At 38.8% G+C, this 19,364-nt stretch overlaps 1 protein-coding gene across 1 annotated transcript in view; it reads right to left on the reverse strand.

The window, feature by feature from the left end:
* The window catches only part of KCNH1 (potassium voltage-gated channel subfamily H member 1), a 179,407-nt gene that overhangs the window by 54,263 nt on the left and 105,780 nt on the right, over window positions 1-19,364 (reverse strand). The window contains exon 10 of the mRNA XM_035559434.2: window positions 16,892-17,088. Within this exon, the coding sequence (XP_035415327.1) occupies window positions 16,892-17,088 (197 nt within the window). The remainder of the gene's footprint in view (window positions 1-16,891; window positions 17,089-19,364) is intronic.

Genomic DNA, 19,364 nt, shown 5'->3' on the forward strand with positions numbered 1-19,364 from the left:
CTCAAAGTTTCCCATCTTCTCTTCATCTCTGTAACTTCTAGGAGTATGTTAAAGACCATTTAATTTCTAGAGGTAAATCCTTGCATAATATTCTGCCCATTGGTGTACAATGACTTTATACTGTAAATGTTTACTTGTGCAGGATGCGGATGCTTCTTAATGATCAGAACCATCGTGTATTCTAAGAACCTCACAAATCTTTCAACCTTCAGTGTAAAGTTGATAGCTCTTCCCCCGGCCTTTTCTAATAAAAATGATGCCATACATGCCAAAAATTTAAATACTTATTGAGAACACCCAACTCTCCCACAAGGGAAGAGAGAGAAAAAGCATGCTGTTCATGCTGAGGGATGCCTTAAGATGGGAGTCAGATCCTACTCTAACGAGTGCAATGCAGGAACCCACCCAGAATCAAAGAAAATGAAAGGGACAGAGGAAGAGAAGCTCACATCAAGAATCTGCAGAGCTGGCATATCAGGCAGAGGAAAAAGCCAGAAAGAAATGGCAAATGCTTTTTCCTAGAGAAAACTACATACGACAGTTGAATCTGTCACCTTGTTGCTGCCAAAAATGGAGAGGCCTCACTAACCTGCTTTCCACTCCAGCTCCTTCCTCACCCCTTCTTCTCAGCCATGTTGTCCCTTGCTGATACCCAATGGTAAGCACTTGACCAGATTTAGCATAACACACCCCATTTAAAAAAATATCCTCTCTCTTTTTTGCCAGGTATTGACCAGGCTTGCAGAATGAGTTCTGGACAGTCTTGGAGTTGCTGGACACAGAACAAGTGACAGGAGCATGAAATGAGAAACACGGAAGAGAAGACTGAAGGAATTCCCTCCGCTCAGCTACTGGGAACAACCAGATCAGGTCAAGTCACCTCATGTAACTTTCCAGTACTTGAAGCTACACAAACTTCTAGACTATAGATTGTTTTTCAAAGGAAGTCTCTCAAAGTACAACCTAAGAAGACCTCTGTGTAGCTTTTTGAATTAATACTATATTCCAGATTCAAACAGGACAATGCATTTTTAAGAAGACTGCAGCACTACTTGAGTGCAGAAAAACTATCCCTCTGATAAAGTATACATAATTTTTTTCTACGGTTATGAAATGTTATCCATGTGCCACTCTTCAGTGGAGATGTAAAGCTGTTTTTTTATGAATTATTAACATCCTTATTTCTATATGTATGGAAAAGCTCAAATTTTCTCAATATTTGTAAAACATCCTCTAGTACAAAATCTCATGGAAGAAGTTGCATGAAGGGCTCCTTACCTTTCCCAGAAAAGTGGAATGCCTAATAGGGCAGTAAGAATGGTAATTGGTCTCTGGCACTAAAGAAATGATCACAGATGATGAAGAACTATTCTAAGAGAGGAAGACAATTCAGAGAAGACTTCAAAGTGCTATCCTTGCAGTTCCCAATAGTATTAATGGATGATAAAAAAGAAACTTGAATGGAGATAAGACAGATGAAATAAAGAGGCTGAAGATTAAAGAGCTACTAGGAATGGAAAGCACAGAAGTTAAAAGCTAAAAGAAAAGTGATTATCTATATCTATGCACAAAGTAACGGGAGATTTACTGAAATGTGTTAGTTGTTCCAAGAGACACCATCTCTGCTGTGTTTGCCCCAGGAGTCAAACATTACCTGGAATCATCTTTAGGAAGAGAAAAAAGCAAGTACCCACAGGCTTTCCTTGTTCAGCTCAGCTCGACCAGTAGGTGTCACGGCAGTCAACGTTATCATTGTACAGCGACTTCAATCTACATAGGTATCTAGTTTCAAGAGAGCTAAATTACAGTTACAGTAGTTAATTCAGGTTTAATTAAAAAAAAAAAAAAGTCATTAGGCTTTTCTATGGCTTTCTATCAGATATATCAAGTATCCTTAAAGAGCTTAGAAAATACGCAAAACAAACAGATTGCCAAACATGTCAGCAAATACCACCACTCTTACACCTGCACTTAGAGCCTTTGTCAGACATTAAATAATCCATGCTGGCACAGGTAAAAAGAACAGAGACGCTTATTGCCCCTTCCCCAACTGTATGAGTGAACCTAATGGGCACACAGTGTTAGGGTTTGTTCCCAGACATGCCCAGTCTGTGAACCAGAGCCAGCAAACGTCAGGCTGTCACTACAGTAACATAAAGCAATATGATGCACAGAAGGAAGAGAATTTCAAAGCAATTTTTAAATGCTGTACTTCAACAGAAATGGAGAACAAACACATCTGAGAGCTGCTTGTTTTTAGCTTCCTTGTTGGTGGTGTGTATTCTCCAGCAGCAAAACTTTGGGCTGAATGTTTTCCTACCCTTCCCCAGCACTAAGGGAAACAGATGGGCTCTAATCATGCTTTGCTATAGCAAGGAAGAAGAAAAGCATATGATGGCATCCCCCATCAGGAGTCTGCCTTTATGCTTGCCAGTCAGCTGTGCACATATAAAGCGATCATGACTTTGTTTGGCATTTCCTCTGGAACATATGGTGATTTACTGTGCTGTTTCCAGCATGTATTGACACTGTTTTGAATTGCACTTAAATCCTCGTCTACTGCATACACAAACATAAATACACGTGCCCTACATTTAGGGGCATGTCTACCTGATAGCAGGAGAGGCCTGCCAATAGCTGTACAGCAGCTGCTGAAAGCCCTCCTGTCCCCACTGTGCAGAGCTTTAAGTGGGAGGAAATGGCCTGGTATTTGGGGGTGGAAGGGGACGTAGAAACCTTCTACAAAGCAAGACAGCTTTAAATGATGACCTGCACACAGATGCACACCCCACTGCTTGGCTGAGCATACCAAAAGATCTGTGTTTATTACCACCCCAACCTGCCCTATCCCCTTCAGCTTAGTCCCACTAACTAGTGGATTGCATAATGATCCAGAAATAGATCAGTAAAATATGAAAATTATTAGACATACTTAATAATAATCCCTGCAGCTACAACATTTTTCATAGCAGGCAACCGCCTGGCAGGTTACACAATTTAACATCCAAGATGTGAGTCAGAGCAAAAAAAGAGGGAGGTTATAAACACATCATTTAAAAAGCCCCACAGATTTAGGCAGCACTGAGTTCATTACCAAGATGCAGCAACTGCAAAGACTGGATCTTCAAAAAACTTTGGAACAGGTAATAGATTTCTTTTCTCAACAGTAACTGAAGAGAACAGCCAACAATTAATCCTCTCTTCTCCCAACAGAAAATACAACTGTCTACTTATTCTTTTTATTTAGCATTAAGATAAAGAACATACTTTAGATTTAGCACAGTCAGGGATTTCATTTAAATGTCACAAAATCAAGAGATATATAAAATACTATGTCCTGTGGAGGACCAAGATTGGAATATTCTTTTATTGTACGATTTTCTTAAAAGAAAACAAATACCATCAGATTGCCACCGTGTTGTCTGTTAATATTTACATAGTCATATTCAGAAGATTCTTGAAACACTTAAGAGAGGAAATATGGTTTGTCTTTTTAAAGACGGAAGTAATTCCAGGGAATCATCTTTCAGCCCTTCACTCTTAGGGAAATGGACGGAACTGCTTGCGAGATGCATTTCATTGAGGAAATGTAGTAATGTAAAATATTAGGTGGGGCTCTACTTCACCTCGCTTTTAAGAAACTGCCACCAATTGCTGTTCCCAGGGCATAGGCTCCACCTTCTTTGACAAAGACAAATACGAAACCCTACCAAAACAAACTACTATACTGAACATACATTTACTTACTCAGGGAAAAAAGTTCCAAAATAATAAACTACATGTGGCAGATGCTCAGATGTTAGTGCTCTTGCTTTATGTCTCACCAGAAGACGCTCAGATAACATGGTGATAAAGGCAGATTAAGAACTTCCATAAACCTGAACAGAACTAAGTCAAATTGAAAAATAAATAAAAAAGTATAGCTATTGTTATTTTAGTGGTTCAAGAAATAAAACTAATTGGGTGAAACTGTTGTCTGTAGGTTCATGCCCGGAGTACCCCACCAATAAGCACGCAGAGTCGGAATCCACATGAAGGCTAACACAGGTTATTAATAGCACTTCTAGAGTCTGAAAAAAATGTTACCCAAGCAAGAAACTTGATCTTTTAACATCATATCTCAGAGTGAATTAAGAAAGCCAAATAAAAAGTACTTATGAGTTACTCAGGGTGCTTAGGTTAGTGGTTCACTCACCTGAAGCTCCCACACTTCTGTGAAAAGCTGCTGACTACTGGTTTCAAAATTCGAGGAGATTTACAAAGGACCAAGACTGACGTGAACAAGAGTGCTTCAAAATATCATGTTCAGTCATCAAAACATGGGCTTTCAACAATGGGCTTACCAAAACAGTTAGATTTTTAAGTTAAAATTAGACTATTGCTGTCTTCCACAGCTCCTGTTTCAATCTCACCTAATGCTGCATGGACACAGACTCACACTGGAGAGAAGAAAAAGCCTCAGTGTTCTGCATTCAATAGCTTTCTGAAGACTAGGCATATTCCTGTAACTTGGGCTCTCATCATATAACTCACTCCAGGTTCTAGGGCGAAGACATTCTCTGGAAAGCATGAGTTTCAAGGGAAATCAAAGCAGGAGCTTGGCTGGGGCAGCAGTGCTACAATCATAATCAAGGAAATAAAAGAAGCTTGGCGGAATCCAAACAAGCATGAGTCAACGTATTGCGGGCTTGTCTGCCACTAGGAAAGGCAGACAAGCTCTACCAGTGCCCAATATGAAGAACAGTTTAATTTCCAAGGTCTAGTAAGCAGCTTGTTCCAAATCTGTTGTTTGCTCCACTGAAGTATAAAGCAAAATCAAAATTAAATCATTTGCCTGTTTCTCTAAATCACTTAGGATATCTAAAGGCAATTGAAGTTGTTTAATAGTAAATAAAAAATATTTGGGTTGCAAAAGGATCTTTACCAATTTATGTTAACGCTATTAAAGTATTTCTGAAATCTTCTCTTTTTGATTTTATTCCTGCATTAAGTGCAAGTTACAATACAGTCAAAGGAAAAAGAAAACAGGAAACTTCCTAACGCAATGATGCATTAGATGGTGAATGTCCTAAGGTAAGCATGGGGGAACAAAAGAGCTGCTGATCCAACAACAGCCAAATAGTGCCTAACATTAGCTGCCTTTACACTACACCCATTACAAAGGCAATTAGTTTACCTCATTTTATCATTGCATTAACAGTCTTCTTCCTACTCTACTCCTCCCCAGACTCTCTTGCACTTCATTCTGACTGTACAAAGAGTTGATTCGGCATTTACCAAAATTAAGGGACAAGAAATTACCGGTGAAAGAAGGATGAGGATGTTCTTAAATAGAAGGACCAAGCACACAAGATGGCCCTGAGCTGGAGTGTGACTGCTGCCTTCCCTGCTGCAGCTGACGTGACCCGGCAGGCACGCTCCAGCAAAGGTAGGCGGCCCAGTGTGCCAAGGCTGGCTTGGCACATCCCAAGCCCGCGCACGGTTGCTAAGTTAAGTCTGGATAGTCTGACAAACCCCCACGTGGCATTCATCCAGAAACTGTGGAGCAGCAGCCTCCAGCTTGATCACACGCTTCTCTGCAGTGGGAGGGTTGCAGGATGCAAGTGCTACATCTCTGCTCCCTAAAGCAGCTCTGTCACTCATGCTTACACAGGGGAAGAAGGAGCAGCAGGATCAATCATGCCCCACTTGGGTTCTCATGTGGAAATACCGAGTAAGATTGCTTTTGATGGTCACCATGGCGCACGGAGAGGTGGGCTCCGTAGCCATGCCACACAGCTTCTGAAGAAGCATGTTGGGTACACCTGGTTCTAGCAAGCTTTGTGGCAGTAAGATACAATGCAGCCTGTGCCACCATGGTCTCACATCAGACTACCTATAAGGTACTGTGTTGGTAGGGTTAGACTTGGGTACTAGGGTGATCCTGGATTGTCAGGGTAGCTGAGAAAGCACCTCAAGTACCGTAACATCACTAGAAGGTGCTCTGGACTTCTTCATGTTGTTCTCTTGGCTGCTTTAATAATATTCCTCAGGGATCATGACAGTTTGGATGTCATTGTGTTGCAACTTCTACTGGCAGGAAGGGATGGCAGATAGGCTGGCAAATGGAGTAATCGGAAAGGTTTACTTGATGGCCAGCTAGGGGACAAGTTGTTGAATAAGACAATGTCAGGTCTTAATTGCTTTTTTTTTCATTCACATGGTCTTGGTAGGGTCCTTATTATTCTACAGAGTATGCCTTCCTGGACACCTCTGTAATGACACTGATTGGGTTTGGATGATCTTACTGACTGGAAAATATGGTGAAGCAAGCGATACACAATATTTAATGATAGATTTTCAGAGAGCACATTAAGAATCTCCTCAAACTATTTTCAAAATTATGCCTTCATATCACTAACAAATATACTGCATACCATAAAAATAACAGAGCAATAAAAACCATAAGCATCAAGTTTTTCAAACTCCCTTCATGGCTGCATCTGTGCTAGAGGATGGTTTGGGCATGAACAATGAAGGTCATTTCTGAACTGTCTTGATTGTCAAAAACAAATTATAGTTTTGAATGTTACTGACAAAGAACATCATAATGCTTTTATGTTAAAGGATAGAACTGTTCCCAAATGACATCCCAAATAAAAGCTTTTCATTATTACTTCTTCCACTTAGTCCAATGAATTTGTCATTGGACTAAAAGTGAATCTCCTCTTTCACTGATAATCACTGAAAGCATGTAAGCTATTGAACTGCCAGATACAACTTTTAGTCCTACAAGACTTGCTGCTTGAGCAATTTAAAAACACAGGCGAGAGAAATTAAAGGCAAATAATATGTTTCTAGACAATACCACAGTTCTAATAGCAAAGAGTAAGGGTTACACCATCCTAATATTTCAGCTCTAGTCTAAACTATCATATCAAGTATATGATGGAAGTCAAAAGCAATTTTGTGTTCTTTAATCAAGATAATAACTGGCCATAAATAACACCTTTCTTGCAAAGTAGCAGTGAAACCTTGAAAAACAATTAACAAATTGCACATCCTCTTACTTAGAGGAAGACTGCAACATGCCTCACTTCTGCAACAGTGCAAAAACGCTGGAGTTGACATTATTTATTCAACTTCTGTACAAAATAACAATAGGCATCAACTCTGAAGATTGGAGAAATGGATTCATCTATTCTGGTGCAGCTGGGTATATCATTAACTTTTTAAAAAAGTAATGCCCTGAGATTTTTGCATTTTTTTAAGAATAAAGGAAAAAAAAGCCAAAAGGGGAACATATTTGTGCATTGTCACAAAAAGACAAAGCTTAAGGCAGTTTACAAAATAAATCATCCACTGTGTTACAAAATGATTTTGGCAGAGATTTTCTTAGATCCTCTGATGTCAGCTCTGCAAATGAATCACAAAATAATTTTGTTGCATGGCATGTTTATTACAGAGCATATGGGAGAAATGACCAAGGGTGAAGTTTATTAGGATGGTAGAAGCAGATCCTCTGGAATATCAAGATGAAGGTGCAGTATCTTAGATGAATTGCAAGAAAATACCAGGTTGTTCTGAAGGTACATGGTGCCAGGGAACATGTGCTGGAGATGTTGTGTAGATGGGACCTGACAAGGTACAAAGGCTTAGAACAAGGTATGTGTTGAGCTTTTTGCTTTCTGTATTTCAAAAAGACCCCAGAAGATGGTGACAAAAAGAAGAAACACCTAAGTGTATGGGAACAAAACCATACATTATTTGAGACTCAAATATTATTTTGAGTGTCAGGTTTTCATATTCATAACTCTGTATTAATTAAAAATGGCTTAAGCAGATACAACTCCTGATAAAAATCTGGTGAAAACATTATGCAGTCTCACAGCTAACTTAGGAAAGAATAGAGAGACAACGGATTTGAGCATGTGGTTAATTAAAATCACTACATTTCCAGCTGCACAGTTGTTGGGGATACTGCCGTACCTATTCCAAGTTCTATATTAGGACAGTAAGTATACCCAGAGTAGCCAACCACTGTAGGCTTCAGCTGAGGAAGATATTACTAAACTCAGTATAAATGCAAGTACCTTTACTCAGGACACTGAAGTTCACACCTCATTTTGGAATGTAATAGATGGAAAGAGAAAATGAACTGGAACCGAAAAAAAAAAAAGTGAAAGCAAGATGGAGAATAAAAAGCGTTCTCAGGCAGGGCTAAGTCCCCTCTCCAGTTCACTGATTTAGAAAAATTACCCTAAAAACACTCAGTACATTCATTTGTACAGGGCTTTAATATTCTACATCAGTGTCGGGTATCACATATCTCTTTGAAAATCTGAATCTAAACAAGAATTTTATGTGATAATGCACTTCTTTTGAAGAGGCAATCACACACAATTCAAGAAAAAAAAAAAGGAAAAAAAAAACATGGTTGCCTGGTGCAAAAATAATACCAAAGAAAGAGGGGCTGATTCATGATTGTACTCTCACCATATTTCTGTAGGTTCTTGTGTTAAGCCACAGCCCAGTACAACGCTTTCCTTACCACTTGACTAAGCTGTGGCAATAGTGGGTAGCTATGGTCATAGCAGGCGACTGGCAAAGTGCCACATGACATATCGAGTTTTGTTTGCAATTGGTTCATTCCCATGATATTAAAGCTTAGTGGATTTTAAAATCAAAAACCTTCACAAGGCCACACCTAAAGGTTACTCCACTTCATGGTCAGCAGTCAAACACTTCAATTCCACATAATGAAATGGGGCGGCAGCCTGCTAAGCAGGTTTACATCAGACAACACATTCCCTGTGTCACTCTTTTGAGGCAGGCTTGAGACTCAGGAATGTGGTATGGTCCCAGCTGCATCCCTTCAGCAAGACGCTTGTTCATAGAAGGCTGATTCTCAGGGATGCATATAGGAAAAATAGCAGGTGTCTAATCATACAGGATAGTTGAACACAAATGCTGTAGATACCTCCCAGTGTTCATAAATCAAGCTGGGAAATGGTTTTGTTTCAAAAAGAAGTCTTAACATTTGTCAAGTTTAAGGTAAGCTACTTGTTCTGTGCACATCACGATGCATAACAAATTGAGTCCTTGGAGGTGGTATCGAGACCTGACGCAAGTAGGCAAAGAGGAAAAGAGCTTCATTTGTCTTGACGGGCAATAGCTCACAGTTAAAATAAAAGCCTCATAGTTTAAGAAAAACTTCCTTAATTCTATTCTCTTTTTTTAAAAGGGGGCAGCTATTCCAGCTTTCACTGGAGAGCTGAAGAAAGGACCCATCTGATCACTTCGACCATAAAGTTTGATTGCTCAGGGATGTAGCTTTGCCATTGTAACTCAGCTTTCATATCGCACAGCTAACAACATTCTCTTTCCTTCATGGAGTGCCTTGAGTGGATTGAGTGTTTGGACTTGCAGTACCATGAGTTAGGCTTTTAGTGACCTTAGAGAAGACCACAAGATCAAAGCTGTTATGTCAGGAAATCACACCCTTTTAGTAAGAGTTTGTCCTAGAGTCAGATGCTTCCCAGACCTATATTCCTAGACCACAGACACCAGAGATCATTTTTAGAGTTGAAAAAACAAATACAGAAGGATCTTAGGCCACTGTTTTACCCTTTGGTTGGTCAGTAATACTCAACAGTGTGTGCAGCATCAGGGTGAAGGCAATCAGAAAATACAAGGGCACAAAGGTTACCAAGATGTTGAAATGATCAGTGCAGTTATGATATAGAACATGGCACATACAGGCAGAAGCCTGGGCAGCACTGGTAGTTTATTAGAAAATGTGTCTGTTATGTGTTTGATTTACTTGAGAGATCCAGCAATAAGTAGGCCAGTCATTATATATGTATATATACACATGTACATAAACAGGGATGACAGGCACCATAATTTAAAAAGGAAAAACAGAGATCTAGAAAGTACAGCCACTTGGTTATGGTAAGCAGAAGATAGACTTGGAGCTTTGAAGAAAGCATAGAAACTCTTTGAATTTGCATGGAGCAACCCCCTTCTCTGTGCCAGCATAGTCCAAAACTGGACTAAACTTAACTACACTTAATTGAAAGCAGTGGCAGTGCAGTGTGCATGCATGCTGAAAACAGGAATCACACCACACAGAGCCTCCCTTATATCCAAATTATGCTTCCCCTATTTATACAGGCAAACAATAGAGATAAAAATACCAGTTTAAGCTAAGTACTGATCCTTTTTACTGTAAAAGTACTAGCAAGCATTTCACTGTTTTTGCAATGAAGACCAGATTCCCAGACTGCGTAAGAGCAGCTGTAACTGTCCCTTGGATTATCATCTTCTGTCCCAGTTGGTGGGCCAATTCTCCTAGAACCCAGGAAATAAATTTTCTACTTTAAAAAGCACCAGGGGAGCTATTCTGAGGAATCCTCATTCACACTAAGTAACCTTTATCTATATTAAAACTATCTCTATGCTTTAGTCTGTGTGGGTGCAGGAGGGGAGAAATCAAAGTCATACATTTTCTTCTCTTGGGATAAACGAACTGGTGTGGGTGGTGGTACATGTTAAAAATGAGAGAAAACCATTTTTTATGTTAACTTTCTATTACTCATTTGAAAATAGCTTCACAAAATCAAAATATGAATATTTAAAAGATTCAAATATTCTGAAGACAAATTATATTTTAATTCATCAGCTGGATTTTTCATCTACTCAGAATAGGTTTACCATATATGGAAAGCCTTTGTAAACACTACACGATTTGTAAAGGTCAGAATTCAAATTCAGAATTCATCCTTACCAGCTTTTCCACCAGTTTCATTTATAGATGGTTATTAATACCTATTGATCACTAAGTTACTTTAGTTTAATGCAATTTACTAGTGAATGACCTATCAAAAATTCACCAATTTAATACTCCTTTGGGGAAATACACTTCTTGCTCTTGTATGATAAACTAAGTTACTTTTTTTATAACACTTACACAGACATTATATTGCAGCATCCACATGTGTGAAGAACTGCTCATTATTAACAGTAGAAGGCATCTCAAATAAATGATGAATTGGTCTAATCAATTTTGAAGGGATTAGCTATTTAAGAACATTTTGAAGAAGCATTTCAATACTTACCCACATAGATTAATTTAGGTTACAGCTAAAAGTTACCTGAAAATGTATTATGTACTAAATGCAAGCAACAGAACAATTTTGTAGTCTTAGAACTTCCTACTTTGTCTTGCTATTGTACATATACATTCCCACTACATAAAATATATCAATTGTTTGTAGCCCAATCCTTCTCTGCAGAAGCATAGGACCCTAAAACTCAAGGCCATACAGATTTAAATAGAACAGAAATAACTTTAGAGTTGGAAAGTTTTGGAAAGTAAACTTTAAGGTGATGTCTCTAAAAGGTAATGGAGTTACTCTGGGCTGAATACTTAGAATCACTGTAGAAATATGAATAGTAAGTGCTTGCAGTTGGCCAAATCCTCTCAAACTCTAGGTATTAAGGCTTTACCTGAAGGGTTCCAACAAGCTGCAGGAGATGAGTAGGAAGAAATTGAAGGGCTCATCATCCCTAGAGCATGGGGTTTTAATTCATTCAGTCACATCATTTAAATAATACACAGCAGATGTGCAAACCTAACAACATGTAAGATGCCTCAAAGCACTTCAGGATCAGGGCATAAGGACCATTTGCACAAAAATCTGTAAGCTACATAAACAGTTATCTGTTAAGCAGAGACAAAAGTTAAGTAACTTGTCCAAGGTCAGAGAGAAAATGCAATATGAAGTATACCTATGAGGAAGCAGAATAAAATAGATTTTGCTTAGATTGGCATGAAGAAACAGGGAATATAAGAACATTCAACTACTTGAATAATTTTTAATAAGCACTGTGGGAAAGAACAGAGTGAGCACTTGTGTTTATTTACATTTAGGCATTTTTCTTGGGAAAATGACAATTTTTCTTTCTGCTCAGCAAATATGGCGTAACTCCCAAGCCACAGAGCCATGTGGACATTTTAGCCATGTCCAGTGCTCTGGATTTTCAGTGCTGTGAGATGTATGCCAGTCAAGAATCAAGACCCTCTTCCCACAGGGTCTTTGGGGTTATTTCAGTTAATTCAGTTATTTCAGTGAATACAAACAGACGAGAAAGAAGAAACCTGTCAGTTTGACAATTCTGAAATCCATCAACAAATGGGCCAATATTCTAAAATTAAAACTTTTCACTCTTCTTATTTTAAGAAACTTTGTGAAAATCTTCCAGCAATTATGTCTTCTATATCAGAAAGAATTCTGGGATACCATTTTGAACCTACATCATGAAAAAAATTAGAAAACTTGTCACGTGGAAAGAAAAAATACAAGGCCATTGCCTCTGAAAACACCATGCTGCCAAGCCCCATGAGATTTCAAATCATGACTCCAAACACTCCTGGCTGAAATGCTTGATCTGAGAGAGGTTGTCTCTCAAGTTAGACCTTACAGTATAAAAGGGAAGAAAAGTGAAGCTAATGCTGAACAGGAAAACACAATTATATTTTAAAATTGCTTTTAGAAAGAGGTGGCAGGAACCCCTTCCACTGGCACAGTTGGGATGGCATAGAATACGCACACCACTAAATGTACCAAGGCAATCTGATACCAGCAGGGAGACTCTGCTGTAATCACTGCTCTGTCAAGAAATATCTTCTGACTAGGAGCTCTGGCTTTAAATCACTAAATCGTGCTTGTTTTGTAAAAATGCAGTGCTCTTTGCCATTTCTTTCAATCTTACAAAATTCCAAATAACGTACCTACATGCTACTGCACGGCTTCTTTTATTCCAGGCCACAAATTTAAACTTCTGGAGAAACTGCTTTTGCCTTCTATCACAATGCTCCAAAGAATTCAGAATTAGTCATTTAATCTCTATCCAGGCTAAAATGGCTTAGTAGAGAAATCTCAGCTTAATAAATTATGTATAAGAATTCTCTCTTTTATGTAGCGTGTATGATCTTTCGAGCTATAACATCATTTATGGCTGCAGCAGAATGAACCGAGCAAATACACTGTGGTGCAACCCAGTATAAGTAAATATTGGTTACAAAGCTCCTAGACATGAAAAGAAACATCTGCCAAAAACAGAATGCTGCAAATGCTGTCAGAGGCCCTTCACCTTTCTACAGAAGGTGCCTCATCCCAAGCTAACGACAACAAGTAGCTATCACACAAGCTTCTTATGGTTCTTCTAACTGGGAGCTACGGAGTCCAGGCTGGAAAGAAGTGTTTAAATATTTTTGGGGAGAAAACAGACCACCATCCAGCCTGCTGCCCTCCAAATCTGTAATCATTCTTTGTGTAGTACAGCCTCCAAAAGGCTGAGTTTGTCACTTGACCATCCCACATACCCCCAGCGCCTACACTCTGGTTCCGCAGTGAAATTCCAAAAAGGGGAAAAAAAAACACATTATGTTAACCTGCTTTAATTTCACAACATTGTTACAGTAGGAAGCACACTGAGAAATCCTCTGTCAGCTTCCTCTCAGCTGCAAAACCCTTGAGCCTGACACAGCCACCTGCAGCCCCAGCCTGCAGTTTCAATTTCTTAAGACACTGGAGCCCCAGAAGCAGCAGCTGATTCTCCCTTTGCTTCCATTTAGATGAAAATTTTAATGACTGGCAGCAGAAAGAGTTAATTAGAGATCTCCTTTCTCTTCCCCTTTAGGAAAAATAAAAATTTTTCTAAGTCTGAGCTCCAGACAGAGGTAACTAGACAGCTAATAACTTTGTGAGGGATTTTAGTCACTTGAGGAAACTGCTCAGGGAGTCACCTGACAGTGGACTGACAGTTTTAGAAAGGAGAAAGTAAGTGAAACGAAACTTTTCAGAGCATGGACGCTGACAGCCACAGTACGCCAGGGACAGAGCACTGGCAGCGTTACACTCAGTCACGAAGTCCTCAGGCCTGACGGGCGATGACATTTCATAACTGCAGCCACGTGCGAGGGAGGGGGTAAGAAGCGTCCTGGGCTCCCACCTCAGCTCCAGGCATGCTCCAGGCCAGTAGGAAAAGCAGCACAAGGAATGGAGAGAGAGGTGGAAATGGGAAGGTGCTTTTTACTTTGCCTAAATCCAGCCCTAGAATTAGCTAAGACCATGACTGATCGGTACCCTATAGCTAGGACCATGACCGACCAGTGCCTTACAGCTAAAACCAAGATTGAACGGTGCCTTACAACGCCTGCATGTCTGCTTTTTTCTGTCACAGTCATTAGCAGGTGGGGCCAGAGCCCGGTATGTGGGGGGACAATTGCAGGGTCAGTCCATCTCACCGGCTCTGCTCTGGGCCAGGGAGGCCCAGCTCCACCAAGGGGTCACTGCAGGAGACCCGGCAGCCAAGAAACGTGTGAATGTGGTGAAACAGTGGGCCAATGCTAAAGCTCACTACAGCTAAGGGAAACCTGACCAAGAAACACCCTGCTCCATGTAGTAAGACCCAGCACCATGGCCGTGAATGCAGATGAACCCTGGAAATGGGGACACCTCAAAGGAGTCACCAAGACTAAAAATATACCTGAGATATCATACAGCTGGGGTGTGGAAGGGAAAGAAAAAACAACCAGAGCTGCTTTTCCATTTGTTTGGAAGCTGTATGAATATATTTGGAGTGAATATACAGTATCTACCCTTCAACTAGTTGAAGGTTTTTGGAGCCTGGGATGAAAGTGTTTATTGAAATGAAAAGTGCAATTCTGGTATTTATATTCTGAAGGACATGCAATACATCACAAACGTAACTCACAGAAGGCACCGGTTCATCTGAATTCTACAAAATTCCATTTGCAGAAATAGACCAGGAGGAGTGCTAGAAGCAACAAGCCAGGGAGCTATTTCTATTTGAAATTCGCAGACATTTAAACCAGATTAAATTCCAAACTCTAAAAAGCTGCCTTTTAATGTGCATTATCTTCAATCTCTAAGGTACCGTAATGTCTGTGCAGTTCCAAAAGCATACACTATTTACTTTATTTAACATTTGCATTCTGATTGCAATCAGTCTTCTTTCAATAAAAGAAATAAATTTACAGTCTGCTAACCTAGAACCATCAAACTCTCACTTCCATTATCAATCAACGCCACTTTTCTGCTGACTGCAACTCAATTAAAATCCAATTATTTGAATAACTGGATGGAAATTGCTATCATAAAATGTACCTTTTTATTAGGAACATTTTGTGAAGAAAACTGACAGCACAGGAACTATGATACTGTGGTTAAAAAGTGATTTGTAAGATGGGCCGGGAAAAGCTACGTTGATGAACATGGAAGGAATGAGCGTCACTTCTGGAGCAGGCATTTGATTCTCAAATCGGAACATTTGGCTCAGAGCTGAACCAAAATGATGTGCTTCTGCTAGCCTTACTGTGAGCGTTAAGGGAGTTGGTCTTCTATGTCACAAAGTCTGCTATTTCTATTGATTTTTTTTTTTTTAAAAAGTAGGCATTCTTAGACCATCTTACTACATTACCCATAGTGTTATTTTAGAACATGCCAAAGTCAGTGATAGAGGTACTTCAGATGATCTCAATACTCAAGTCGTTCATTGCTTTTATTTCTCACATTATTAATACCAGGTAAGTAGCTGTTTTTTAAACTTAACATGATGTGTCCCTCAATCTTCTTGCAGCTGTGTGTCTTCTCATTGTCCTGAAGGAACTCAAGATCATTTGATAAAATGTCTTATGAGGAAATCCTCCAGTATATAAATTTGCTTCTTAGTTTTTAATTATATAGATTTGGTACCAGAGGTTTGATTTGTTTGACCAAAACAGAGACAGTAGATGGAGATATGTTGCATCGCCCAATACAAAAGCTAAATTTTTTGATATTGATAACATGCAGATAGAAAATATTACCACACTATTTTAATTTCAGTGTGCCAACACTAGGTAAAAACAAATAAACAATGACAACAACAACAACAAAAAAATGATACTCTAGGCTTGAAGTCTAATTTTCCAAACAGACTTCAAAGATGAAAAGGTTTCTATTTTTTCAGGTATAATTATCTAGGCACTTACTTGGCACCTGGAAGTTACCATGGAGAACTATCAAACGTGTTTCTTTAGCTAATCTCAGGTATCCTTATATTTTAAAATTCTTTTAAAACAAGTATAGCTGCTCCAAGTTATTTTCATTTTAATATTATTGCCTTCTATGCTGAACCATAATATCACATCAACTGAATTACACCTATTACAATCTTAATAAATTTCTACAGTAGTGGTTCACTGAAGATTACACAGAGAATTTAAAAAGGAATATTAGGTTACAATGATTCACATTTGACAAAACACCTTGAACTGGCACACAGGAAGAAATTAAGACAACCAAAATATCAAGGATAAGAAAATGGAAGCATTAATTAGATGGGCAAAGTAATTCCAAAATGTGATTGATAATAAAAGAAAAACTCTTGATAGAATCAGTCATGCTCCTATTACTTTTCCACTGTGATTGCAGTTGTTGATTTTTATTCTACATTATTAGATTTCACACCTTCTCTTCCACCTTCCTTGTAACTTCAGGCAACACACTTAACATCTTTGTAGCTGTTTTACAAATTAAAGTAGTTAACACTATTTAATCATAAGTACATGACAGTTTGCAAATATGCTGAAATCTGCCCAATTCATAGAAAAGTAAAGCTTTGAGATATACACAGACCATCTCCCTTTAAAATTAGCACTGGAATAAATGCTTATGGCTTTTGACTCTATGAACTAGCCATGTCACTTAAGCAAGCTCTGAAAAAATATCTTGTAAGAGAGGCTACAAAGAATGCCAGATTTTGCACAATTTAGGTTTTCATACAGACAGACCTTAGAAGTGTTCTTTTATAGAGTATGTTAAAAATCAAATCTACTTACCCTTTTTCTCAAGTTGTAAGTCAAAATAAGATTTCTGGAGAAGGAATGTGAAAAGGCTGTATAGAACTCCAGCACTTTCTGCAAGGCATCTCTCTTAATCACATGAAGATCACAGTAGGTCAAAGCCCTTACGTTAGCACAGGACTGGGCAAGGGTAGACTCCTTCCAGAAGACATCACCAAAAACATCTCCTTTGCCTAAAGAAAAGAAGCAGCATTGCTTTCAATAATGATGCTATTTCTGCCAAAAATATAAAAGAACATACATCTCCTCTATGGGGTCAAGGTTCTTCTATCTTATGCACTCAGAAAAAAATTCTGTCTGGAAACAAAATCTTTTAAATATTCCATTGATAACCTTTTTTTTTTTTCTTTCTATTAATTACTACAGCTCAGCAAAATTTTCTAAAAATAAACCACAATTAAAAGGTGTTTCGTGTGATGATTCCCCTTTAAATATGAGTAAAGTTTTTTCTCTAAAAAACAAGAAAAATACTTTGTTCTTGGCTCATATTCTCTTCTGAGCCCTTTCAAAGAGATTAATTGGGAAGAAATGCCTTTTCCCTTTCTTCCTGTAACTGACATGCAAAGGATTTGTTTCTTACATCTATGTTGTTGAGTTTTCTTAACCTGGCTAAATATCACCCAATATTGTGTCAATAAACTCATTTTGTATAACAGATCAGTGCAGTTACAGGCTATAACAAAACACTACTATACATCAGTATACATCTGAATTCAAGTAAGTTTGGTCTAGTTTGCTAGATCATCAGTGGAAAAGTCCACCTTTACCACAGCATAAAAGAGCAGATCTCACAGCTCTGGGGGCTTTACAGCTGGTAAGTCATGAAAAAATCTTTCAGTAGCTGTGCATGTGCGCACTCTACAATACAGTGAAGGTTTAAGGTAACAGTGTGGTCCAAAACAACTACAGATGAGATGTTATCAAAATAATACTGACGAGAATATTCAGTTATTACATACGGAAAGATAGAAAATAGGCCATTTCCTTACAACTTTCTCATAAGTGTCCCCATGTTCCTGTCTCACTGAGCTTGGAGACAGCCAGTGAAATTCCTACTGAGAAATACTACAGCGAGGACATTTGTACCAATCTAGGCACTATAACACAGTGCAAGTATACCAAAATCTGCCTGAGCAGAAGCCCTCAGTGAGGATTTCACTGATTATACCCCAGCTCAGGATGGGCACAGACAGGGTGTTTAGGAGAAAGTTACAAGCTGCTTTGAAGTGCAATGGTCACTATTTTTCCCCCGTTTTCTGACATTTATTGCTAACAGGATAAGAATATTCAGTTGTTCTCTTGATAATGAATAACTACACTGTTCTTGTTTTGAATGGTGCTTTTCTCTTAAATCTTTGCTGTGTTATGTCAGCACTGCAAATCTCTTCTAAGACAAAGCAACAAAAGGAATGCACTCACAACGTCTACTAAGTTGTGGTAGGGATGCACGAGACAGTCCCTTGTCTTACAAGTAATATTTTTGCCTGTAGTAATTCTTAAAGCCAAAGCATCAAGATACATATTAGTTTATTGACTTCACCTGGGTCTTTTTAGATTTTATTCCCTAAATAAGTAGTCAAGCATAAAAGTCGACATGAAAATCAAGAGAACTATCATGAATAAAGAGGTCAAGATGCCTTCTAAATTTAACCCAGAGAGCCCAGGTCAGCTCTTGAGCTGTACTTCCACCATTACGTGATCTCTTCTCCAGACAATAAGCTTTGAGGAGAAGCTACCATCCTGATGACATGCTACGCTGTAGCATAGTAAGCTGTGGTTCACTGCTGTGCTCCCAGTCTTCCACAAAATGCCTGTGCAATCCACCTGCCAGGGACCAGTTTTTCCTTGAATGCTTCGTAGGAGTATAATGTCTTTCCTTTTCTAATGCATATATCCACTGAAACCACCTGTACCAGAAGCACATTTTTCCCCACAAAGTTGGGCAAAAGCACCATAATGATATCCTTTTTACCACTGCTCCTTTACATAGGGCAGTGCCAACATCCAGAAATACAACAAAAGCTGCATATCAGTAAAAATGGTGGTAGCCCAACAGGTCAGTGCAGTAAGCAACTTTTCATTTTTAGTGGCACTGACTTTTCACATTTTCAATTATTTAAACACATGCTTTTACAGTAGATACCTTAAAAATGGTAAAGAAATGGAAAAGAAAATTAGAAAATAGCTTCCATGCACTTAAAATAGATCATCGTCCATGAGGCATTTAGACAGACAAACACAATATATTCAAAATTGAAGTGAAACAACTTTTATGCGCCATAAAAACTGATATGCTTCACTGGATAAAAATGGATTGTTTGCCTTTGGAATAAATATGCTTTTACTTGCCATCTTCCAGGCAATTACCTAAACAACTGTTTTAATTAACGCTCTGGAATCTATCAAGTATAGAAATGTGCCATCACTGATGAGCAACAGTCAGAGCTGG

Source organism: Cygnus atratus, chromosome 3 (assembly GCF_013377495.2).
Source record: "Cygnus atratus isolate AKBS03 ecotype Queensland, Australia chromosome 3, CAtr_DNAZoo_HiC_assembly, whole genome shotgun sequence".
In the NCBI taxonomy this organism is placed as follows: Eukaryota; Metazoa; Chordata; class Aves; order Anseriformes; family Anatidae; genus Cygnus; species Cygnus atratus.